General features: G+C 47.6%; 2 protein-coding genes across 2 annotated transcripts; both read right to left on the bottom strand.

The window, feature by feature from the left end:
* Positions 1–280: 280 nt before the first annotated feature.
* Positions 281–24243, bottom strand: mcm8 (minichromosome maintenance 8 homologous recombination repair factor). The gene is made up of 21 exons (XM_015945042.3): positions 24145–24243; positions 23694–23903; positions 23486–23551; positions 23312–23394; positions 23046–23195; positions 22810–22907; positions 22530–22728; positions 22286–22371; positions 19462–19607; positions 19315–19389; positions 19106–19244; positions 12236–12266; positions 11991–12128; positions 11818–11878; positions 11650–11730; positions 11272–11467; positions 10984–11197; positions 2472–2681; positions 2323–2399; positions 721–910; positions 281–589 (listed from the first exon to the last, which is right to left on the bottom strand). Exons 2-21 carry the CDS (start codon positions 23899–23901, stop codon positions 497–499), a joined length of 2541 nt encoding a protein of 846 aa, XP_015800528.3. The 5' UTR covers positions 23902–23903; positions 24145–24243; the 3' UTR covers positions 281–496.
* On the bottom strand, positions 16649–18378 carry LOC139062131 (uncharacterized). The gene is made up of 2 exons (XM_070542596.1): positions 18336–18378; positions 16649–18242 (listed from the first exon to the last, which is right to left on the bottom strand). Exon 2 carries the CDS (start codon positions 18166–18168, stop codon positions 16651–16653), a length of 1518 nt encoding a protein of 505 aa, XP_070398697.1. The 5' UTR covers positions 18169–18242; positions 18336–18378; the 3' UTR covers positions 16649–16650.
* Positions 24244–24710: the final 467 nt, after the last annotated feature.

Raw genomic sequence — 24710 nt, 5'->3', positions numbered from 1 at the left:
TGGTTTTAATTTGATGTTCATACAATTCTAAAAGATAAACTGGATTTTCAGATGAATAAAAATCTCAAGCCCTCAAACCCTGACCTGAAATAATCCTTTAAACAATTTGGAACAGTTTTATAACTGGTTGTGTCTTAAACAGAACCATTTAATGAGCAGTTATCAGAGTTTAGCAGATTTATTAAGTTTAAATAAACACACAGAACCTGCTTTATAGATGAAAGTCAAAGTGCAAATATGGAAACAACAAATCCAGTTACAAGGAACAAAGACAACACATTTGTATGTAAAAATTTATACAAACATTTTCCCCTCACATACGTTTTTCTGAGATTTCAGCAGTTTGATAATTTCCCTTCTTTTTGTCACATCTGTGCTTGTTGCAGGTTTGAAATGTCCTCCAAAAGTCTTTTCCCCTCTTGTTCATTTTAATTATAAATAAATAGACACTGACCTTGTCAGTCTGTGTGTTCTAGACATAATTAGATGTCAGTGTTTAGATGGTCTGCAGCTGGTACAGCTTTGGCCCTTTCTTCAGAAGGAAACCCTGTTCATTCAAGGAACTCAAGAGTCCTTGAAAGTCCATCACCTGGAAAGGATCAAGAACAGAATTAAAACAATTTTCCAACAGCTTTTACTGCGTTATCTGTATAATGTCTTAGATATGAAAAGTTTGCATGTTTTAATGTGCTTTTGTTCATTTTGTGCCAATGCTTTCACCTTTATGTTCACTTTGTCAGCTATGGATCGAAGTGTCTGTAAATCAAACTGCTTCTGATTGGTCCTCTGAGCATGCGAGTGTAGTGCGTTGATGAGTCGCTTTGCTGCACTGCGCTGACTCATGCCAGCCCCGAGCTGAGAGCGTTCAAAGTCCAGATTTCCCAGACCATCCGAGTATGTGTCAGCCAGACTTCAAACACACAAACATAAAACATTTACAGTAAAATAAAAACAAAAAATAAAAAACACAGGAACCCATAAGTGCACTGGTCAAAGGGCCTGTTCTGCATAAAAATATCAAGATATTTATGTTTATATGGGAACAGGAGACCTAAAATCAAAATGAAAGAATGAAAATTAACATACAATAAATTCACCATTCAAGCAGAAATCTACAGTTTTTTCTCAGAGACCACCCTCTAGAGGTGGGGAAATGTACTACACCGTAAACCCCTCTCCCTACTTCTGTGATAATGCGTCGTTTGTGAATGCCCACCTCTAGCCAATAGAGCTACAACGCATAATTTCACATTTATTAAATGTTAAATCTCTTTTGAAAACCTATTTTAATGATTTGGCTTTTAACTCAGCATAAGACTCCTTATTTATTTTTTAGTAATTTTAGTGTAAGTTCTTAAGCTTTAGTTTTTATGCATTTTAATGTTGTGTATTGTTTTTAATGTTTTAATTTCTGTGAAGCACTTTGGTCGGTTTTATGCTGTTGTAAGGTGCTATACAAAAAAGCTGCCTTGCCTTATATATTATAAAGACTTATTTGCCCCTAAGAAATATCGCCAACTCTGCATCGGTCGCTGTACGTCCTAATGGGCTCGACACACGGGAGGCGACAAACGACCGCGATCAGCGAAATTTGTCGCTGTCGCTTTTATTACCTGTCACACGGGAGGCGATCCGCGGCAGCGGCCAGCGGCAAAGCAGTCTACGCGTTCTGTTCCATGGCGAAATCGAAACTTCCGTTGTTTTGTTTGGCTGTGTCAGGTTGGAGGGAATTAAGGTTATTTAAGCGGTTCAGAGTTTAAAAAGTGGTAGATATGATGTTTCACAAGGTGCTGCTAGAGTTATGTGAAATCTTACTTCTGATTTTACTTTATAAAACATAATAATAATCAACTTCTCCTCCATGTTTGCTCGGAGATGTGCGGAGCATTATGTCCGCTCATTGGTCAGTGAATGAAACCTCCGTTGATTGGTCCTTGTCCGAGCGACAGCGATGAAAAGTTGAAAATGTTTCAACTTTCTGGGATCGCGTCGCTGGGTCGTCCGTGCACGACATGTGCACGAGTGCAAACTTTCACACGCACGTTTTTCGCGTTTCGCTTAGTAGGAGAGAGACCCGCGATTATCGCTTTGTCGCGCATGTCTCATTGAAAATGAATGGAGGAGAGGCGATGTCGCCTCCCGTGTGTCAAGCCCATAATGCTGAACGGTGCATGGAGCTCTACAGGATGGACATCACTTTTACAGATTCGTCAAAGAATCATACATTCCTGAAAAGGGAAAAACTCCAGATTGCTGCTTTAAGAAGAACCTTTATTTATTTGTTATAAAGTAAGTGTGATGCATCGTAAATGCTGCAGTTACCTGTATTTCATGATTTCCACCACATCCTCTGCATCATTCTTCGTAGCCATCTCTCTAAGCTCTAACTTGGCTCTTGCCTACAAAAAACCTTTGGTCATAACGAACATCCAGCAGGAATCTGGTTTACTCTGTCATAGCAATATCCGAACCTCCGTCAGCCTGATTAAAGACTCCAGCTGCCGTGTGGTGATGGGCGTGGCGTCAGCAGAGTTGGACTGAGATCTCAGTGACAGATAGAAGTCTTGAAGGGTTTGAGCCGCTTCAGGGGAGAGGGAGGGATGGACGTACTGACGAGCGTAGCTTATGTACTTCCTCAACAAGCACGCTGGAATCAGGTCGACCGATTCGCCAGCTGGAATCTTCAGACAAAAGCACATCAGGCAACAACTGTTTCCAACATGACAAATCATCTTAAATACTTATGATTTATTTCTCCATAATCAAGCAGCCCGACTGGCGGTCTACACACCAGGAGGAGTCCTACTTATCCTGGAAAAAAAGTCTTGTGCTTTATAAAAATAAGCTTCAACAAGCTAGAACTGCTTATTTTTCATCGCTAATTGAGGAGAATAAGAATAATCCTGAATTTCTTTTCAGTACAGTTGCCAACCTTACACAGAATCATAGCTCTGAGCCATCTATTCCCTTAGCCCTCAGCAGCAACAACTTTATGGGATTTTTACAAGTAAAATTAATTCCATTAGAAACAAAATCATTAGCTTCGTCTTCGTCTTCCTCCGCTTATCCGGGTCCGGGTCGCGGGGGCAGCATCCCAACTAGGGAGCTCCAGGCCGTCCTCTCCCCGGCCTTGTCCACCAGCTCCTCCGGCAGGACCCCAAGGCGTTCCCGGACCAGATTGGAGATGTAACCTCTCCAACGTGTCCTGGGTCGACCCGGGGGCCTTCTGCCGGCAGGACATGCCCGAAACACCTCCCTGGGGAGGCGTCCAGGAGGCATCCTGACCAGATGCCCAAACCACCTCAACTGGCTCCTTTCGATCCGGAGGAGCAGCGGTTCTACTCCGAGTCCCTCCCGAATGTCCGAGCTCCTCACCCTATCTCTAAGGCTGAGCCCGGCCACCCTACGGAGGAAACTCATTTCGGCCGCTTGTATCCGCAATCTCGTTCTTTCGGTCATTACCCAAAGCTCATGACCATAGGTGAGGACTGGGACGTAGATCGACCGGTAAATCGAGAGCCTGGCTTTCTGGCTCAGCTCCCTCTTCCCCACGACAGATCGGCTCAGCGTCCGCATCACTGCAGACGCCGAACCAATCCGCCTGTCGATCTCCCGATCCCTCCTACCCTCACTCGTGAACAAGACCCCGAGATACTTAAACTCCTCCACTTGAGGTAGGACCTCTCCCCCGACCCGGAGGTGGCAAGCCACCCTTTTCCGGTCGAGAACCATGGTCTCAGATTTGGAGGTGCTGATCCTCATCCCAGCCGCTTCACATTCGGCCGCGAACCTACCCAGCAAGAGCTGAAGGTCAGAGCTGGATGAAGCTAGGAGGACCACATCATCCGCAAAAAGCAGAGACGAGATTCTCCTGCCACCAAACTCGACACACTCCACACCACGGCTGCGTCTAGAAATTCTGTCCATAAAAGTGATGAACAGAACCGGTGACAAAGGGCAGCCCTGGCGGAGTCCAACCCTCACTGGGAACAGGTCCGACTTACTACCGGCTATGCGGACCAAACTCACGCTCCTCTGGTAAAGGGACTGAAGGGCCCTTAACAGAAAGCCACCCACCCCATACTCCTGGAGCGTCCCCCAGAGGGTGCCCCTGGGGACACGGTCATAAGCCTTCTCCAAATCCACAAAGCACATGTGGATTGGTTGGGCAAACTCCCATGCCCCCTCCATCACCCTTGCAAGGGTATAGAGCTGGTCCACAGTTCCACGGCCAGGACGAAAACCACATTGCTCCTCCTCTATCTGAGATTCAACTATCGATCGGACCCTCCTCTCCAGTACCTTGGAGTAGACCTTTCCAGGGAGGCTGAGGAGTGTGATCCCCCTATAGTTGGAACACACCCTCAGGTCACCCTTCTTAAAGATGGGGACCACCACCCCGGTCTGCCACTCCCTAGGAACTGCCCCCGATGACCACGCAATGTTGTAGAGACGTGTCAACCATGACAGCCCTACAACATCCATAGCCTTGAGATACCCAGAACGAACCTCATCCGCCCCCGGGGCTCCGCCGCTGTGTAGTTGTTTGACTACCTCAGCAACTTCTGCCCCCGAGATCGGACAGTCCATCCCCAGGCCTCCCAGCTCTGGTTCCTCCTCGGAATGCGCATTGGTGGGATTGAGGAGCTCCTCAAAGTATTCCTTCCACCGTCCAACTATAGCCTCAGTTGACGTCAGCAGCTCCCCATCCCCACTGTAAACAGTGTGAGCGAGTTGCTGCCTTCCTCTCCTGAGGCGCCGGACAGTTTGCCAGAACCTCTTTGGAGCCGATCGATAGTCTTTCTCCATGGCCTCACCAAACTCCTCCCACGCCCGAGATTTTGCCTCGGCAACTGCCACTGCTGCACTCCGCTTGGCTATCCGGTACCTGTCTGCTGCCTCCGGAGACCCACAGACCAGCCACGCCCTGTAGGCCTCCTTCTTCAGCCTGACGGGTCCCCGAACCTCTGGTGTCCACCAGCGGGTACGGGGGTTGCCACCACGACTGGCACCGGCCACCTTACGACCACAGCTAGCAACAGCCGCCTCGACAATCGCAGAGTGGAACAAGGCCCACTGGGACTCAATGTCCCCCACTGCTCTCGGGACGTGGTCAAAGCTCTGCCGGAGGTGGGAGTTGAAGACCGTCTTGACAGGTTCTTCTGCCAGGCGTTCCCAGCAGTGCCTCACTATGCGTTTGGGTCTGCCAGGTCTACGCGGCATGTTCCCTTGCCATCTGATCCAACTCACCACCAGGTGGTGATCAGTTGACAGCTCCGCCCCTCTCTTCACTCGGGTGTCCAAAACATACGGCCGCAGGTCAGATGATACGACTACAAAATCTATCATCGACCTGTGACCTAGGCTGCCCTGGTACCAAGTGTACCGGTGGGCATCCTTATGTTCGAACATGGTGTTCGTTATGGCCAAACTGCGGCTTGCACAGAAGTCCAATAACAAAACACCGCTCGAGTTCAGATTAGGTGGGCCGTTCCTCCCAATCACACCCCTCCAGGTCAAGCTGTCATTGCCCACGTGAGCATTGAAGTCCCCCAGCAGGACAATGGAGTCCCCTGATGGAGCACTATCTAGCACTCGTCCCAGGGACTCCAAAAAGGGTGTGTACTCTGAACTGATATTTGGCCCATAAGCACAAACAACAGTCAGGACCCGTTCCCCGACCCGAAGGCGCAAGGAAGCTACCCTCTTGTCCCCTTGGGTAAACCCCAACACACAGGCAGAGAGTCTCGGGGCTAACAAAAAGCCAACCCCAGCCCTCTGCCTCTCACCCGGAGCAACTCCAGAAAAGTAGAGTGTCCAACCCCTCTCCAGGTCTCGGGTTCCAGAGCCAATGCAATGTGTCGAGGTGAGTCCAACTATATCTAGCCGGTACCACTCAACCTCTGCCACAAGCTCCGGCTCCTTCCCCACCAGCGAGGTGACATTCCATGTCCCAAAAACTAGTTTTCTTGTCCGGGGATTGGACCGCCAAGGCTCCCGCCTTGGTCTGCCACCCGATTCGCATTGCACCGGACCCTTCATGTTCCTCCTGCGGGTGGTGGGTCCACAGTTGGACGAGCCCATGTATCCGGTTCAGGCTGGGCCCGGCCGGGCCCCATGGGCGAAAGCCCGGCCACCAGGCGCTCGCTCACGGGCCCCAACCCCAGGCCTGGCTCCAGGGTGGGACCCCGGTAACCCTCCGGGCCGGGTACTCCGACTCTTCGTTTTAACCGCCATGAAAGATCCTTCGAACCGTTCTTTGTCTCACCCTTCACCTAAGACCAATTTGTCATGGGAGACCCTACCAGGGGCACTAAGTGCCCCAGACAACATAGCTCCTAGGATCATTAGGGCACTCAAACTCCTCCACCACGATAAGGTGACGGTTCAAGGAGGAGCAAAATCATTAGCATCCTCCCTAATGCGATTTCTTCTTCCTCAGTAAGTGAGGCAGCATCGGAGGTAACTGTAGAACCTCATCGGTGTTTGAACCGTTTTGATCAAGTTGAGGTTTCAAAGTTATCAAAAATATTAGCTTCATCTAAACCTTCAACTTGCATTTTAGATCAAATCCAAACAGAGTAGAAGGAGTCACCGATCGTCTGGGAAAAGGTGCTGGATCAAAAAGTGGAATAAACAAAATGAGAATCTGCACACTTCAATCTGCGATGTAAGAGTTTATTGGCCAAGCTTTCGGTCAGAGACCTTCATCAGGAATTGTGCACAATCCAAGTATGTAAGCATTTAAACACTAACACTCTGTTTGAGGAATTTCAGTCTGGTTTTAGAGAGTATCACAGCACTGAAACTGCATTAGTGAGAGTTACAAATGATATTCTTATGGCCTCAGATAAGAATCTTGTGTCTGTTCTAGTCTTGTTAGATCTCAGTGCTGCCTTTGACACAGTTGATCACAATGTTCTTGTAGAAAGACTTGAACATGTTGTAGGGATCAAAGGCACAGCGTTAGGCTGGTTTAAATCCTACCTGTCTGACAGATTTCATTTTGTAAATGTACATGACAAATCTTCTTCATACTCCAGGGTTACTTGTGGAGTACCACAGGGTTCAGTGCTTGGAACAATTATTTTTACTATATATATGCTCCCAATTGGTAAAATAATTAGACAGCATGGGATAAACTTTCACTGTTATGCTGACGATACTCAGATATGGGCCATTCCCATCTGTACCGGGTCGGCCCGGGCAGCGTAGGTTGTTTACATATCTGGGTGGCCTGGTATTTTTCCGGGCCAACCAAGGCTCATTCTCAGCCCTCTTCTCGAGGGGGTCTGCTTCAGGCCGACCAGGGCCAACACACCCACTGCTGACAGCAAATTCACACCTTCCATTAGAGCAAGCCTCTGATTGGTGGGTAGAATCAGCCCACATGGGCTTAAGACAAGGATGTGTGGAATCAACCGGGCCAGGCTGGGGCCGACTGGGGCTACCCGGCCCGGGCCGACCCGGTACAGATGGGAATGGCCCATTATATTTATCCATTAACCCTGATGAACCTAATCGGTTAGGTAGATTACAGGCTTTTGTTGAGGACATAAAAAATTGGGTGGCTCAAAACTTTCTGCTTTTAAATCAAGACAAGACTGAAGTTCTCATCTTTGGATCTGAAATCCAGAAAAGGAAATTGCTTAGTCAATCACCTGACCTGAATGGCATTAAATTAGTCTCTGAGAACAAAGCAAGGAACCTTGGTGTTATCTTTGACCAGGACATGCCATTCAAATCCCAGGTTAAACAGGTTTGTAGGATTTCATTTTCCACCTTTGGAATATTGCTAAGATTAGAAGCATCCTTTCCAGGAGTGATGCTGAAAAACTAGTTCATGCATTTATTACATCAAGACTGGATTACTGTAATTCATTACTCTCAGGAAGTCCACAGAATGTAGTTAAAAGTCTTCAGCTTGTCCAAAATGCTGCAGCTAGAGTTCTGATGAGAATTAAAAAGAGAGATCATGTCTCTCCTGTCTTAGCTTCCCTACATTAGCTGCCGGTTAAATTTTAGATTTTAAGATCCTCCTTCTCACATATAAAGCTCTTAATAATCAAGCTCCATCATACATCAGTGATCTGATTGTTCCATATGTTCCTAACCGAGCACTTCACTCTCAGACTGCAGGTTTACTGGTGGTTCCCAGAATATCTAAAATTAGGATGGGAGGCAGATCTTTTAGTTATCAGGCTCCTCTCCTGTGGAACCAACTCCCAGCTTTAGTCCGTGAGGCAGACACCTTGTCTACTTTTAAGACTAGGCTTAAAACATTTTTATTTGATAGGGCCTATGGTTAAAATCTGATGTTAGCCTAGATCTGGACAAGTGGGGGAGTAGAGGGAGGTGGAGTGTACAGTCAGTAAAGACGGCTCTCCCTTGCCCTGCCTCCAACATGCCTCCATCTAAAAGGATAGGTTATCCAGAGTTATCTCTGTAGTTATGCTGCTATAGGCTTAGACTGCTGGAGGACACACTGACCACTTTCCACACTCGACTACTTTCTTCTACAATCTGCTCTTTAACGGTATGATTTCCTGCTATTTCACCTGTTAACTTTATTTTTTCTCTAAGCGTTTTTCTCCCCAGAGGAAGCTACGGTGATGTTCTGCTGAGCTGTGGTGGCCTCATGGAGGGGGCCATCGGCTTGAACACTATTGCTAACCATTTAATCATTCTCCCTCTCCTCATAATAACTTTTTACTTTCTTTGACATTGAATGTGCCACTGCTAGTTTACCCGTTTAATTATAGATTCACTAGGATAAATACAATAAAGTTCATCTCTCACCAAATAGAATATTTACTAAGAAATCACAATGTTACTAAGAAATCACAGTGTAACCATAGAAACACTACTTGGTATACATGTTATGTGTGTGTGTATGTGTGTGTGTGTTTGTGTGTGTGTTTGTGTGTGTGTGTCTGCTCTGTCTTCTCCATCCCCAGTGAGTCGTGGTGGATGGCTGCTTATACTGAGCCAGGATCCTCTGGAGGTTTCTTCCTGTTAAAAGGGAGTTTTCCTCTCCACTGTCGCTAAATGCTTGCTTAGTATGAGGATTGCTGTAAAGTCACTGACACTAGTCATTGACTTGATGCAATTTGCTGGGTTCCTTATACAGGAAACTTTTTACTGATTGGCTTAATGAAGTGATCTGTATTGGAATGTTTATTATGTGAAGTGCATTGAGACGACTCTTGTCGTGATTTGGCGCTATATAAATAAACTTGAATTGAATTGAATTCATGCATCTATAAACGCCCAACTAGCTAGCTTTATTTACCGTGTGCCACACCCCCTCCTGCGGCTCCTAGAGTGCAGCTATTAATCTGAATATTTTACACAAAGTGTTTATCTGCTGATGATGCGTTTTATGGCCGCAAAGCTTTAAGTCCAGACATGAGTGAAGAAACGGTTTTTGACAGTAAAGGAAGAGAAAGGCTAGAACGGAGGGTAACCTGATGTCTGGAGGAAAAAAAACCCAGCTAACATTAAACAAGTTGGTGTGAGTCCAGGTTCAGTTTTGTTTATCTAAGCAGCTCACAAACATGGCTTCCAGGCATTTAGTCAAACTCATCTTAGTTAAACCATGCTGCCCTCTGCTGGATGAATGGAAAAGAAACAGTTTCCTTTAGTCACTACTAGGGTTGTCACGGTATGAAAATTTAACCTCACGGTTATTGTGACCAAAATTATCACGGTTTTCGGTATTATCGCGGTATTTTTTAAACGGTGTTGCATATGTTCAGAAAGCATTGATAGTCCTGTTCTACACAAACAGAAATAGGTTTGAAAAGGTTTAACAGTGTTTATTAAACCTAAAATAACACAAAGCCTTAGCAAAAGTGCAACTTTTCACAAGTAAAGGAACAAATAGCTTATTTTTCTGGAACATGTTACAGTAGTCAGTGCAGGTTTAAATTATACAAATCCAAACATTCAAAACATAAACAATATGTAAACAAATCAAAGAAACACCACTTGTTTTCTCATATACTTGTTTTCTTCATTATCAAAAGGAAAATCTAAAACTCCAGTCCACACTTGACTTGAGCACTGTACAAGTCAACCTTAAAAAATATGTATTTAAAACAAATAGCCACTTTAAACAAATTACTAAAATAACTACTACACTATGTAATCAAATCCAAACGTTCAAGTATAAATGGCATTGAATAAGTAAACAAATCAATGACAAGGAACTAATTGTATATTTCTCTTCATCATCAACAAATAAGATGCTTCATCCAGCAACAGGGTGTCTGTGACACGGTGTAAATGCTGGCAGAGGACGCTGCGGCTGCAGTATATAGTGACTCGTTGCATTCTCCCTCAGCCAAAAGTCCTCACATCATGCATTTAAGCTAAAATGCTAATGTTAACTTACCTTGCACCGGCTGTAGAGACGTGGGTGATGGTCACGCAGATGTGCCATTAGATTCGAAGTGTTGCTGCCTTTTGCAGACACTTGTTTCCTGCACGTTCTGCAAACGGGATAGCAGTCTTCTATTAACTGTCCCTCAGCATTTTTCAGAAATCCAAAATATGCCCATACTTCCGATTTAGTCTTCTTTGAGGGCTGATGGATGTCCTGGGCGCTGCCGTCTCCTCCTTCGGCCATTATTTCAGCTTCAAAGTTTTGGTGCCGTTGCAAATTAAAAAGTGCGTGTGCGCGCCGCGGGAACTTTAAGCTGAAGCGACGGTGGCTGGTAAGGGTCATCGCGCCGAAACCGCGGCCACGGTAAACCCACCGAAATAATATAGTTTTTTAAAAACTGGACGGTTATTTTTATTGTCAACTTTTTTACCGGGGTTTACCGCTATACCGGTTACCGTGACAACCCTAGTCACTACACTACACCATCTCTGCTTTCACCTAGACGATATCAACACACTGATGACAGTCGGGCCTCATCTAAAAACAATCTGAATCATCATGTGATTATTTATGGTGTGTGTGAGGTAGAGCCGTACCTGTAAACGTTCAGACAGAGGCATGGCTGTGTGTTGTAGCAGGATGGAGGTCTCTAACTCATGGCTGCTTCTGGTGACTGTGGCGCTGCTGGTTCTGCCTTTTCCCACCCGGTTTGCCATCACGTGCTCCGACAGCCGCCGGTCATGTGACTCATCTGGGATGTCCAGGAGGAGGAACACAACATCAAAGCGGGAGAGAAGAGCTGAACCCATCCTTTAGACAAACAAAAGCAGTGTAGTTTAAACACTATCAAAGTCTCCAGGAACTTCCTAGACTGTTGAACTCACTTCAGATTTTCAGACACCGTCTTGCCTCTGTTGTAGTGCCCCCCGACGGGGTTGGCAGCAGCCACCACAGACGTTCTGGCCGGCAGAGAGGACACGATACCAGCCTTAGCTAGACTCACAGACTGCTGCTCCATGGCTTCTAACAGAGCCTGCTGCTGATGCCCCAACTTATCAAACTCATCGATGCAACATAGACCTACAACACACAGACAGAAGCAATCCATCACAGATAAGAGGATCAGCCCACATAGACTAACAATCACACAAGTTCTAGGAATAATTTTCAATGTTAGCTTTGTTTAAAAAATTATAACAATTTTAGTTACACATAAGCATCAAAGCCCCTCCAAACTAAAAGCCTTTAATCATTTTTTCTACCTTGGTCAGCCAACACTAAGGCTCCTGCTTCCAGAGCGTAGTCTCCTGTTCCTGCGTCTCGGGACAAACTCACCGTTAGTCCTGGAAGATCAACACAAGTCTAAATTAAATCCATGTGTAAAAACATAAAACTGCTAAATATGATCAGCTAGTTAGAGAATAAAAGACCTGTGGTGCTGGTGCTATTCCCACACACATAGATCCCCCTGGGAGCCACGTTACACACCGCCTACATAACCAAAGCACATCATTTCACCAAGTCTGGTGTGTGTGTGTGTGTGTGTGTGTGTGTGTGTGTGGGGGGGGGGGGGGGGGGGCATGTGTGTGTGTATGTGTGTCACCTGTAACATCTGACTCTTTCCCAGTCCGGGGTCTCCCACTATCAGGATGTGAGGGTCTCCTCTCACCGGGACGCTGTTCTTGTCTGTGTGTTTCTGTCGGCCTCCCAACAACACTAGAGCTAGAGCAGCCTTCACCAGCTGGTAAAAACAAACACCAACAGGACAAAAGTCAGGATTTTATATGACAGGATTGATGAGTATCTGTGTCACCGCTGCACCAAAGGGCCAGATCTGGAAAAACTCACCAGATGTCCGTAGATGGCAGGGCACAAAGAGCTGAAAGAGGCAACACACACACACACACGCACACACACACGGGATGAAAACAGAATTTGGCAGCTTCAAACACGTGTGGCTAAAGCAAGGGTTTCCAAACTTTATTAAACAGGTCAAAATCCTCACAGGCCACAAAAATGGGATTCTTATTTAAATAAGACATAAACTAGGTCTGTTAAAAATCTCATCATAAAAACCGTTTAGGAAAGCCGTCAGGGGTCACTCATATTCTGACATTTCTAAATGTTAAAATGAAAACAATTCAAGGGCTGAACTGTAATCCAGACAACAAAAACAGAGAAACCTCTGAAACTAAAGCCGACACTCAGCTGCAGGTTTGTTCTGTTGTTTCTCTTTTAATTTTGTTTTTCTTCCTTCTGAACAAATGAAATAAACCAATAAAACACTTTGAAGCTTGTTTCCTTTCACCAGACATAACAGATAGATAGGTTTGGCTCGGTGGCTTTAACCCAGGACTTTAGGGATTTCAGCAGAAACACAAAGTAAAAAGTAGATATGGAGATTTTTAATAATGAAATTAATTTAAACGGAGTCGTTTCATTGTGGAGGTTTTATTGTTGTTCTCACCCATTTTTCTGCCTGCTGTTACGAGCTATACAATAAAAACTTTAGGTTACTGTTGTAACCCCGGTTCTCTGAGTAACATGAGTGAGATGTCTCACTATGGGATACGCCACTCCGCGGATTCCTCAGAAGCACTTATCTCAATACGCCAATCCTGATTGGCCAGTGACCGAGACGTACGCGTCACCTGCTACTATAAGTAGCAAGCGTCCCAACGCACGCACCATTCAAGATAAACACCTCTTCTCGCTTCGCCCAGCAAGAAGGGTTGTCTGGTGAGACATCTCACTCATGTTACTCAGAGAACCGGGGTTACGATAGTAACCTAAAGTTCTCTTTCTTAACATTCGTTTCGATGTCTCACTATGGGATATGGAGACTCCCGTATTGCCAGACAGCTTATCCAGCGACCACCAACCTACAGGGATACGTCTTGGCCCGCCAAAGACCCCACACTCAGAATCGTGTGAGTCATTGCAGGGACCGAAACATCAAGCTTATAGAAGCGTGCAAATGCAAGTGGAGAAGCCCAACTTGCTGCAGCACAAATCTCCTGGATTGACAGCCCCCGAAAAAGGGCCCAAGAGGCAGATAGGCCCCTAGTAGAATGGGCCCTGAGCCCAACAGGTGCCTGAATGCCCTGACAGGAGTAAGCCATAGAAATAGCCTCCACAATCCAGTGGGAAAGCCGCTGCTTTGTGACGGGTTTCCCCTTACGAGGCCCACCCCATGACACAAAAAGCTGGTCCCCCCTGCGAAGGTTCTCCGTCCGATTCACATACTCCTTGAGCGCGCGAATCGGACACAGCTTGTGCCACCGCTCCTCCTCAGGAGAGGAGAAGGGTGGTGGGTAGAAAGCTGTGAGGATAATAGGAGAAAAGGAGCCCACTACCTTAGGCACAAAGGCAGGGTTGGGCTTCAAGGACACCTTCATGTCACCTGGTGCAAACTGGGTGCAGGATGGGTGCACAGAGAGAGCCTGTAAGTCACTAACTCGCTTTGCAGATACCAAAGCCAGGAGTAGCACCACCTTAAGAGACAGGATCTTAAGGTCCAGGCTGTCCATAGGTTCAAATGGAGGCCCAGAGAGGGCCGACAGCACCAAGGACAGATCCCATGAGGGCACCAGGGGTCGAGACACAGGGAGAAGCCTGCGCGCGCCCCTCATGAAGCTACACACCAGGGGGTGTTGACCTGCCAATTTCTTCCCAAAACCCAAGTGTCGGGCGGAAATGGCTGCTAGGTACACTTTAATGGTGGAGAAAGCCTTCTTCCCATCCAACAAGTCTTGCAGGAAAGACAGAATGACATTCACCGGGCATTGGAAGGGTGAGACCTCCCTACCCTGACACCAGGCTTCAAACACCCTCCATTTACAGTCATATAGGGACCTAGTGGAGGGGGCCCTAGCATTCTGAATGGTTCGAATGACTGCCTGGGGCAGCTCTGCTGACACTAGCCCGCACCCCTCAGGGGCCAGGCCCACAGGGCCAGCCGTTCTGGATGAGGGTGGAAGATCGAGCCTCCTGCTTGGGACACCAGGTCCCTGCGAAGCGGCAGTTTCCAAGGTTGGCCCTCCAGGAGTTGGAAAATGTCCGCCACCCAATGCATGGCTGGCCAGTATGGGGCCATCAGAATGAGAGTGTGGCGCTGGATTCGTACCCTCAGCAAGGTGGGTGGTATCAGGGCCACTGGGGGAAAAGCGTAAAGCAGTCTCCGTGGCCAGTCGTGCACCAGCGCGTCCACGCCGAGTGGAGCGTCTCGGTCGCGCAGGGAGAAAAACAGTGGACACTGAGCATTCTCCTTGGAGGCAAAAAGATCCACTACGGCTGTGCCGAACCGGATCCAAATCTGTTCCAACACAGCTGGATGCAGGCTCCAATCCCCGTACAGGGGTGTCCCTCTGGACAACAGATCCGCCCCCCGATTCAGAACACCTGGGACATGGGTGGCTCTGATTGAGAGGAGATGCCTGCTGCACCATATCATTCTGCGTGCCAGCGTGTGTAACCGCATGGAGCGCAGCCCCCCCTGGTGGTTTATATAAGCCACAGTCGTGGTGTTGTCTGTTCTCACTAGGACATGATGGCCGGAGAGAAAAGGCAGGAAGCGCCTCAGGGCCAGAAAGACCGCGAGGAGTTCCAGATAATTTATGTGTGTCCCCCAGAGCTCTCTGCTCCACACACCCCTGACAGAGCGACCATCCAGGAGCCCCCCCCCCCCCCCAACCTGACAGGCTCGCATCTGTCGTGACCACTTTCCTCACGAGAACCAACCCCAAAGGCACCCCCTGTGCCAAGAGGGAGGGGTGACGCCAACAGCGGAGCGCCACGACGCACGCTGCAGAGACCGTCACCCTGCGCGCTCTGTGGCGCACTGGAGAGAGACCCAGAGAAGCCACCCAGCGTTGAAAATCTCTCATGTGTAGACGGCCGAGTGGTACCACTGAAATAGCCAACGCCATGAGACCCACAAGCCTGAGGCATAACGCAAACCGCACCGAACTGTGTAGGCGGAAGCGCGCCAGGCAGAGCGAGAGCGCATTCACGCGCGTGTCGAGAGACGGGCCGTGAACGCCCCTGAGTCCAGATTCAGACCTAGAAAGGTTATTTTCTGGGAGGGGAGTAAAGCGCTTTTCTGCCAGTTTATTCTGAAACCCAGACCACACAAGTGAGGGATCACAACCAGCGTGTTTGACGCTGCCTCCTCTCTGGACCGTGCCAGCAGGAGCCAGTCGTCTAAATACGTGGCCAGCCGAATGCCCCTCCCTCTCAGAGGGGCGATCGCTGCCTCCGTACACCTGACAAACACCCTCGGGCTCAGCGAGAGGCCGAATGGGAGCACGGTGTATTCGTAACACACTCCCTGAAAGGCAAACCTCAGAAATTTCCTGTGTGGAGGGTACACGGGAATATGAAAGTATGCGTCCCTCAGGTCGATTGAGGTGAACCAGTCGTTCTGGTGAATCAGACGCAAAAGGGATGAGAGCGTGAGCATTTTGAATCTGTACTTTCTGAGGCATCGGTTCAGGGCCCTCAGATCCAGGATCGGGCGAATCCCGGTCCCTCCCCGTTTCGGGACCAGGAAGTACCTGGACTAGAAACCGCTCTGAGACCGATCGGGAGGCACAATGCATATCGCTCCCTTCTTCAACAGGGAGATTTCTCCCTGAAGGATGTGAGCTGACGTCCCCTGGGCGTGGGAGAACACTACACCGGAGAATCGAGGAGGAACTGAGGCGAATTGGAGCCTGTAACCTCTCGAAATAGTTCTCAGCACCCAATGTGAAGCAGAAACCGCTGTCCATTCCTCCATGTGAGTGGAGAGCGGTGACACAGCCGTGACACACGGAGCAGCAGCTCCCTCCAGAGGTTGTGGGGCAGCGGTGCTCGTGGCAACCACTGCGCATGCGCGGGGGCTTTGTGCTTTGACGGCCCAGGCGTACGGGGACGACCCGTGGCTGGCGGGTAAGTCCGCCAGGGGCCGCCCCCGCCTGGTTCCGCTCATGGGTGACATTTTTATTGATTTTTGCTGCGCCCTTGACATCTTGTCTGGATGCGTCAGCGAACATTTTAATGCTCCTTGAGCGTGACATGTTTGTGAAAAACAATGTGAGTGCTTGTGACGTGTGTTTTGAGCCGGCACAGCCGGCTGCACGTCTTGGCCCCACCCTGGACCGCTCGGGGACTCTGCCAGAGGGGTTCCGTGAGGGGGGGAGAAGGCACCATGGCAACATCGAACAGGAGGAGCTGGCGAACGGGGAACTGCCAGCTGCAGCGTCGGGAGGGAAAGAACTCCGTCAGGCTGCCCTCTTCTTCTTCCTCACCTGCTGACCGCCGTGTCTGGTGGGTTGTCCCGACGGCGGAGCGGCTTGGTTGCCGCATCTCTGAGGCCAAACTGGTCGAAGCGCTGAGCCCGAAGGAGCTGGTTGGACAGCTTGAGGCTTCGGGCGCTTTGGGATCCGGAACTGAGGCTGGGCTCTGGCAGCTGCCTGAGGAAGGTTCGGCCGAGCCGGCAGCGCCGGTGAGGGCTTACGGGGAAGGCAGAGATGAAGGGCTTCATCCTCTTTCTTTTTGGCCTCACACCGTTGCTGCATTGATGCCAGGGCAGAGCCAAAAATACCTTCAGGCACAATTGGCATGTCCAAAATGTCCTCCTTCTCTCTATCAGAGAGGTTGGTGAGGTTCAGCCATCGTGCACGTTCATGAAGCACCATAATGCCCATAGCTTTAGCCGTAGCCTGGACCGCGCAGCGCTGCACACGCAGGCAGATGTCGGTCAGTACGGTGATTTCCTCCCACACCTCCGGGTCCGGCTTCGTATTCATGTCCTCACAGAGCTCGGCTTGGTACGCCGAGAGCATGGAGGAGACATTCAAAGCTCGGACCGAGATGGCGGCAGCCTTGTACGCCCTCTCGTTCAGCGCCGACTGGAAGCGGTCCGCCTTCGCAGGGAGAGCGGGAGGCCTGGAGGAAGTTGCCGAGAGCCGTGGGTGCAGGTGTGCTGCAACCAGCGGTTCCATCAGCGGCATGCGAAGCATGCCAGCCTTCTCCATCCCCTCGAAATCCAGCGAGGAGGCTCCTTGGACAGGAGACCTGGAGCTGAAAGGGTGTTTGTCCCAGGAGGACCTCACTTCTTGGAGAAGCTCCGGGAAGGCGGGAAGGAGAGGCTTTGCCGCCCTTGTGGCCTGAGGCAGCTTCTTTCCCTCGTAGCGGGATCTGACAGCCTCAGTGACCACGGTGGGCCAAGGGATGTTGAGCCTGGTCGCAGCGCGTCGGCAGACTGACTGCATGTCCAGGTGGGCGGCCGGAGAAGCCGCTCCATCCCTGGGAGAGGACGGAAAGCTAGGCATGGAGGCCTGAGCGATGGGGAGAAAAACGTCGTCATCCTCGTCCTCCTCTGAAATGAGGAGTTCCGAGGTGTCCTCGTCGTCTCCGTAGTCCAACTCCAACACGTCCTCGACGGGGTGTCTCGGACCGGCCGGTTCGAGCTGTGAGCCCCAGCTGAGTTCGGCACACGGTTCCGGCTCCGGGAGGACATGTTCGCTGGCGTCCCCAGGCGGTGGCCCAGGGGCCGGCAGGCAAGGGTCCTTCCCCGAAAGGCTAGCTTGGCGCGCTAGCCGCCGGCGAAGGCTCTTCAGGGTGAAGCAAGCGCAGCTCTCACATGACCCGGGGACTTCCAATGCCAGCTGGGCGTGTTCCAGCCCGAGGCAGCTCGAGCAGACCTTGTGCGGGTCTTCGCTTGAGATTTTGTTCCCACAGGTACAGAGGCGAGCTCCTGCGCCGTCGACTCCTCTGGTGGGAGGAGCGGCTTCCATGCTGGCTAACTGGTGTGTTAGCAAGAGAACGAACAGATGCACTGGAGTGTGAAGCTGCTCGTTATGCCCCGAACCTATGGTGAAGGTCAGGACAGGACGGTAAGTTAACGTTCGGCGACGGAGAGAATATTAGAAGGCTCCGTCTGTGAACAGTTGAGTTAACTTACCTTAGAGATAAGCGACCACCGAAGCGAGAAGAGGTGATTGAATGGTGCGTGCGTTGGGACGCTTGCTACTTATAGTAGCAGGTGACGCGTACGTCACGGTCACTGGCCAATCAGGATTGGCGTATTGAGATAAGTGCTTCTGAGGAATCCGCGGAGTGGCGTATGCCATAGTGAGACATCGAAACGAATGTTAAGAAAGAGAACGCCATTTAAAGCTCAACTGATATAAAAAGCTTCAAACTGAGAAAAGTTTCTGACTTTAGATCAAACTCCAGAAATACTTTAACTTTTCAGATGTAAAAAACCTTTAAAAAAAATCTTAAACCTTTCAAACTTAGTAGTGCTGGAAACAAAAATCGATTTACATCCGAATCGAGCTTCTTATTTATATGGCTTCTGAATCAATCCCAAATTTCCATGTTTCATTACCTGGGAAGGGATTTTCCAAACATTTCCTAGCTTACTCGCTGCTCCCACTGTTTGTATGGATCATCCTAGCTAGTGATGCGTGGACTTCCAGAGCAGCCCACTCCATCACATCCACGGCTCCCTACATCACCAACACCTGCGGATTTCTAACCTACAGAAGGAAGAAGTTCTCCTGGAATTGACACTTTTGTTACTAAGAGAACCGATTATGAATTGATATGATCTGAATCTTCAACCCGAGAATAATAATCCAGTACAAGTATGAGTTTGTAAGATTCACACCCCTACCTAGTGGACAATATAGTAACGTAACTCTGACACAAGGCAGTGGGAAAACTTACTGGACAATTAGTCGTAGTAAGTCCGGCTGTGACTGGATCTCCTGAACAGCATAAAGCTCCTTCAGGCTGAACTCCTCCCCCCCTGGGCAACCTTCAAGTGACCCTCTTGAAGTTTCACCTCCAGACTTGGACAGCTGGCCTAAAAAAACAGTAAAAAGTAAAAGTCCTCTGTGGACATTCAGACAAAGACCAGACATGAAGGGCAGTACCTTTAGTATTGCTGACTGAGGTAGCATCGATGTAGAGCAGAAACATGCACTGATCTTTGTTTCCTCTGGAGCTGCCTGGAGCAGCAACACAAATTATTAGTTGGTATCAGAGTCTGTGGAGTAACCGATGCACTCCCGTATTCGTACCGTCGTTGATCACTCTAACTATCCCTGCCAGGGTGATGGTGTCACCCGGGACGCAGCTGTCGCAGAGGTCAGAGGTCAGGTGGCACTCCACAGTGCGGGGGATTCGTCCCGTCTCCCTCTGCTCTCCGCCCATCAGCTCCTGCACCCTGAAGCAAAACAGCAGGGTCCTTTCAAGTGAGGTCTGAAAATGGACTGAAGTATTTTTACATCATTGTATTTGAGATTATCCATAATTAAAGCAGATTGTTTTCTATATACTTAAAGCAACACTAAAGAGTTGCTAAGTTACTGCTTTTAAACTGGTTTCAGTGGTTCTTGAGCCACTCCGCATTGGACAGCACTCTGCTGCCCTCTGCTGACCAGAAACTGCACATAACAGTTTAGTGGGTCTGATAGGAACAGTGGTGCTTTACAACAATAGTTGTTTACAGTGCCTGTAGCTCATATAAAGGCTAGCAGTTAGCTTCTTTTATTTGGTGACTGTCAATAAAAAGCACAAGAGGAAGAAGTTCGCGGAGCCTTTGCAAAGAGCTAAAATCAGAGTTAACATCGGCATGGCCTACACTCGTTTGAGGGAGCTAAAGGAGGCTACAAAATCACAGACTGATGATGACCTGGCTTTGCTGCTACTGGACTTGTAAGTAATCATATTTTGTACAACAGAGTGGATCTTTTTACTTTGTGGCTTATTTACTAATAGTTGGTTTGTGTTAGCATTAGCTTGTTGTTAGCGCTAAATGAAGCTGGCTGTAGCAGGGTTGTTTACGACCGTTGTAATTCTGCTATTAACCAGTAGGAGGGAGAAGCAAGAAACTTTTTTACTGTTGCTTTAAGTTTCCTTCTCAATCCTAATAGATTAAATCCTTCTAACCATTTCTATTCAGAGCGTCCAACAGGGTCAAAATTTTCTTGTTCAGCATAAAAACATAAATTTTATAGAAACATGTTCTCTCTCATGTGTAAAGCCTAATTTATACTTCTCTGTGAGCTCCATGAGGGACAGACTTGCACACACGCACATATACAATAAGCCGTCATATTTTTCCGTCTCCTGGGGAGCGTTGCAATGCAATTCCCCGCCAGGACAACAGAGGGAGTAGCGCTGTTCTGTGGTACTCTGTCATGTATTCGGTCCAAGATGGTGTATTTGTATTGTGTTTTTGTATTTAAGAGACTTTTTAACATAGACATATTTGTTCCTCATTCTCCTCCTCTTCATGCGCTCGCCACCTCTAAACCACGTGCCCGTCATTTCCGTCCACGAATAAAACACTTGCTGTGTATCTTTTCCCTCCTCCAGTCACGGGGGAATAGAACGTTCATATCTTCAGAGTTTTTCCGTGAGGTATTCTTTAAGCTGCTCCGTGTCTGCCGCTAGTTATCCTCGGCTCTCTTTATGTTTTTGAGGGTGCAATGGTGGCGCTGTCGACTACAGCGGCTTCCTGACCAATCACAAGCTTGCATTCTCCATCTGGATGGACGTATGTTTAGAAAAGGAGCTCGACTCAGTCCGTCCTTGCGAGGGCTCTCCAGCAGGCTCGCAAGGACGGATAATTGCGTTGCGTGTCTCCGTCCCGACGCAGACGGTGCAGTATAAATTAGGCTTAAGACGTTTCTTGCAGATGCATCAGCTAGTGCGCAGCAACACAGAAAACCCAAACCTCACCTAAAACCTGCAAACTTAACTCACAAATTCAAAATAGTTGTGTGAAAAATCATTAAAAATTCAGCAGGATGAAGAATCTCTGCAGCATCCAGCTGGATCAAGCCAGATTTTTCAGGCCATGTTTAACACCAGCAGCTGAAGCCAGTTTCCTGTAAACCTAAAACAAACCACTGGCTTACAATTCAATTCAATTCCAAAATACTTTATTAATCCCAGAGGGAAATTAGAGTTTCAGTACACACAATTCTGAGATCAGACATACATACATAGACACATGACAAGAATTGGTGACTGTGGTCATTCGCAACCCGAGTGGCGCTACCTTAATAGATCAAGAGTGTTTATATGAGGATAGAGTCAGGGGGAGGCAAAAAAGGCACTTCAGTTACCCTCCACAGAGAGGGTAGCTTTGCTATGCAAAAAACACCTCAGACAGAAATGCAACAGACTTCAGACATTACACGACTTAAGTGTCCACTAGGTGGGGAGGTAGGGTTGGGACTCTCCTCACTTCAGTGCATGCAGCCGCATGGGGCAGCGCTCATCACCTCCGTTTGGACAGGGGAGGGAGATAATGGGTTAGAGACACAGTGACTCCTAGATATGGTTCCACGGCCTTCACCAGTCGCAGTCCCGCCCAGGCTGGGATAGGGAGACAGAGTTGCCATGGCGATGACAGCATTCCACATTTCTTCTGAGGGGGAGTTATCACTTCAGCCTCACAGGCTCAAGGGCACCAGATTCAGATAAGAACTTGTTTTGGGGCCAGACAGAAATAATTTCCTCTCTGTCTGTTGGTCTCCAACCCCTCTGGATCCAATAATAGCGCAATGAAGCTATTCCCAACCGTGCTGTCCCGTCAACTCTCTCCTTGATGGAATCCACCTTCTGTGCCAGAGCCTGAATCTCAGCCAAAGTTTCAAGCTTACGACTCATCTCGACAATTATATGAGTTTGTGCGTTCACAGCGCGATGCATTCCATCCCTGAGCTCTGGGATTGAGCCAATATTCCTCGAAAGCTCGCTAATTTTCCAGTAAGCCGGGTAACTGCTCAGGCCAAACAGCAAGAAACCTGACACCAACAGCTTTTATCTTTTCCCACACATTTTTTAAATTCAGACCATTCTATTACACTTCAACAAACAAAACACACTTACTTGATGATCTGCCAGTCTACAGTTTGTGTGAGGGGAGAACTGCGAATGGGGATGAAAGAACGACTGCGACAACCAGGCTGGATACACTGGGTGGAAAACCAACAACAACAACTTCTGCCATGGAAACTACTAAACATAGAATTGTATTTTTACTAAAACATTTACTGGATCTCTAGATTGCACAACTGACCAAACTCATCGGTGCAACTTAGACCTAAAGCGTGCTAAGAGAGTCTGAACTTACTTTGGTAGGTGTTGCATACTTTCCGTGCTGCAGCGGCAGAGACACCACTTTTGTGCACGTCTGACACTTGAAAGCCATCCGGGTGCACAGAGGTCTGATGTTGCTCACTCTGACCACAGTTCCCTTCACAGAAACCAGATGTCCAAACACGCTAGCACGCAGCGTTCGCAGCGGAGTCAGCGGCTCATAGTTATACAACCTGTGGGTGGGTCATTCAGATAAATACAGTTAGTGTTTATCTGTCACAGATTAATACTACATGCTCATGTAGGCACGTTACCTCACAATAATATGAGGTATGTTGATGATCGGCGTAGCAACAGGAAGCTCTTCTTCCTGCAGCTCAGCAGCTTGCTTCTCCAAATCTGTGGTCAACACCTGAATCACACAGTCAGATGTCACAGATGAAACTAGATTTCTGCAAGTATCTGAAGGTCAAAACAATATTCTAAATTCCTAAAGGTTAGTAGTTTATATGTTTGGGTTTAAATCAAGTAAATTGCAGATCATGTTCACCTGGTGAATAGCCACTCCCAAACAGTTCAGCATCACCTCAGGCTGCTCTTTCAGCTCTGTGATTATGTCAGGAAGTGCTTTACACACAACCTGGTCTCCTGTTAAGTCTGTGTAATCCACCAGCACGCTGCCCTGGCGCTCAATCTCATCCTGGACAGAAACATTAGTCTAAGCTGATTAAAAAACATTCTACTAATAGTTTTTATTCTTGAAAAGTAAAACTATAAAATACGTGTAAAAATATAAAAAGGATCCACATGACTGACTTTGTCATAGAGGTGAATCCTGGAAGTGAAATATTTCTCAAACGCTTTGATCCTCTCCACACTGGGGGAGCTCTGTATGAAGCCTGCAGGTGCAAGAAAAGAAAACAGTTTAATAACATTTATCACTCACTGCTGAAGGTGGACATCCTGTGAGACAGATTTATCTTTACAAACCTTCTGTGAAGTAGAGTGTCCATCCTTTATAGGGACACAGAGCATCTAGAGTTGTCTGGAGGGGTGCTGTGGGAGTGATGGTGGTCAGGGTTATTAATCACGTGATTTTATGTCATTCCACACTAACGTTTTCATAACAGAACGTTAAGTAACGAGGACCATTTGATCTCCAATGTCTCCTGACTGACTCCAGGTGACTTAAGCTCACCTCTCTGAGAGCTAATGTTTGGATTTCCTCCTGCTCCACATCCACCACCAAAGCATCCTCCTGAGCCTCTTCCTCCTCTGGATGCAGCTGATCCTCCTCTCCACGGTCTACTCCTCCAACCGCCCCGTCCTCTCCATCCACCCCCACCACCTCTCCATCCTCTCCCCCCACCCCTCCACGAACCTCTCCTGGTGTCCTCTGCACTCATCACTTTGGAAATGAAGAATAAATAAAGTTAAATACAGAATTAAAACTAAACGTTGACAATAAATGCAAACTTGTAAAACGTTTCACAATCGTTTAGCGAAACGAAAGACGAGACCTGAAAATGATGTCAGAAACAGTCACATATTAGCCGCTACGTATATATCAAACGGCACGTTACTGTCGCGATAGCTACAGTAAAACGTAACAACTTTTCATTTTTATTGTATAAAACACCCGAACTGACCTGTTAATGAACCACGTACAAACTACAATCACTCAGCCGTTTCAGCCAGCTAGCAAAACAAACTAAACTTCCCTCCACCGGCGATTACCTTCTTCTTTTGCTGTTTTTGCAGCCGTCAGATCGGGCTGACAAGCGTTTCCGTCCCCTGGCGGACAATCAAGGTACAACAGTTGAATACGCCGGATCGAAGTGATCCGTGATCAAGTCAAAATAAATTCAGTTAAAAGAAATTAAAATAGTATTCTCTAAAATGTTTTTGCTCTTTTTTGTTAAATACATTTTAGAGGAATAAAAATATTAAAATAAGAAATTAGTTGGACAGGATATTTTTCTTCTTCTTTTTATTATTATTATTATTATTATTATTATTATTATTATTATTATTATTATTATTATTATTATTATTATTATTATTGTTGTTGTTGTTATTGTTGTTGTTATTATAAATGATCTACTAAAATATTTTTAATAATTATTATGAATTTAAAAGATTTTTCAAGTCAGATCGTTTTATAGACATTTTTCTTTATTTTTGTATAGTTTTTATTTTTTTGAAACTCATATCT

The sequence above is a fragment of the Nothobranchius furzeri genome, chromosome 12, assembly GCF_043380555.1.
Source record: "Nothobranchius furzeri strain GRZ-AD chromosome 12, NfurGRZ-RIMD1, whole genome shotgun sequence".
Lineage (NCBI taxonomy): Eukaryota > Metazoa > Chordata > Actinopteri > Cyprinodontiformes > Nothobranchiidae > Nothobranchius > Nothobranchius furzeri.
The sequence above is the reverse complement of the archived record's forward strand: the minus strand, read 5'-3'. Positions and strand labels throughout refer to the sequence as shown.

Excerpts from the sequence above, each read along its gene's own strand:
- LOC139062131 (XM_070542596.1), bottom strand. The coding sequence starts at position 18,168 with ATGGAAGCCGCTCCTCCCACCAGAGGAGTCGACGGCGCAGGAGCTCGC.
- mcm8 (XM_015945042.3), bottom strand. The coding sequence starts at position 23,901 with ATGAGTGCAGAGGACACCAGGAGAGGTTCGTGGAGGGGTGGGGGGAGA. Across the intron at positions 11,198-11,271 it reads ACGGTGTCTGAAAATCTGAA|GATGGGTTCAGCTCTTCTCT; the intron begins GTGAGTTCAACA and ends GTTTGTCTAAAG. Across the intron at positions 590-720 it reads CTGACAAAGTGAACATAAAG|GTGATGGACTTTCAAGGACT; the intron begins GTGAAAGCATTG and ends GATCCTTTCCAG.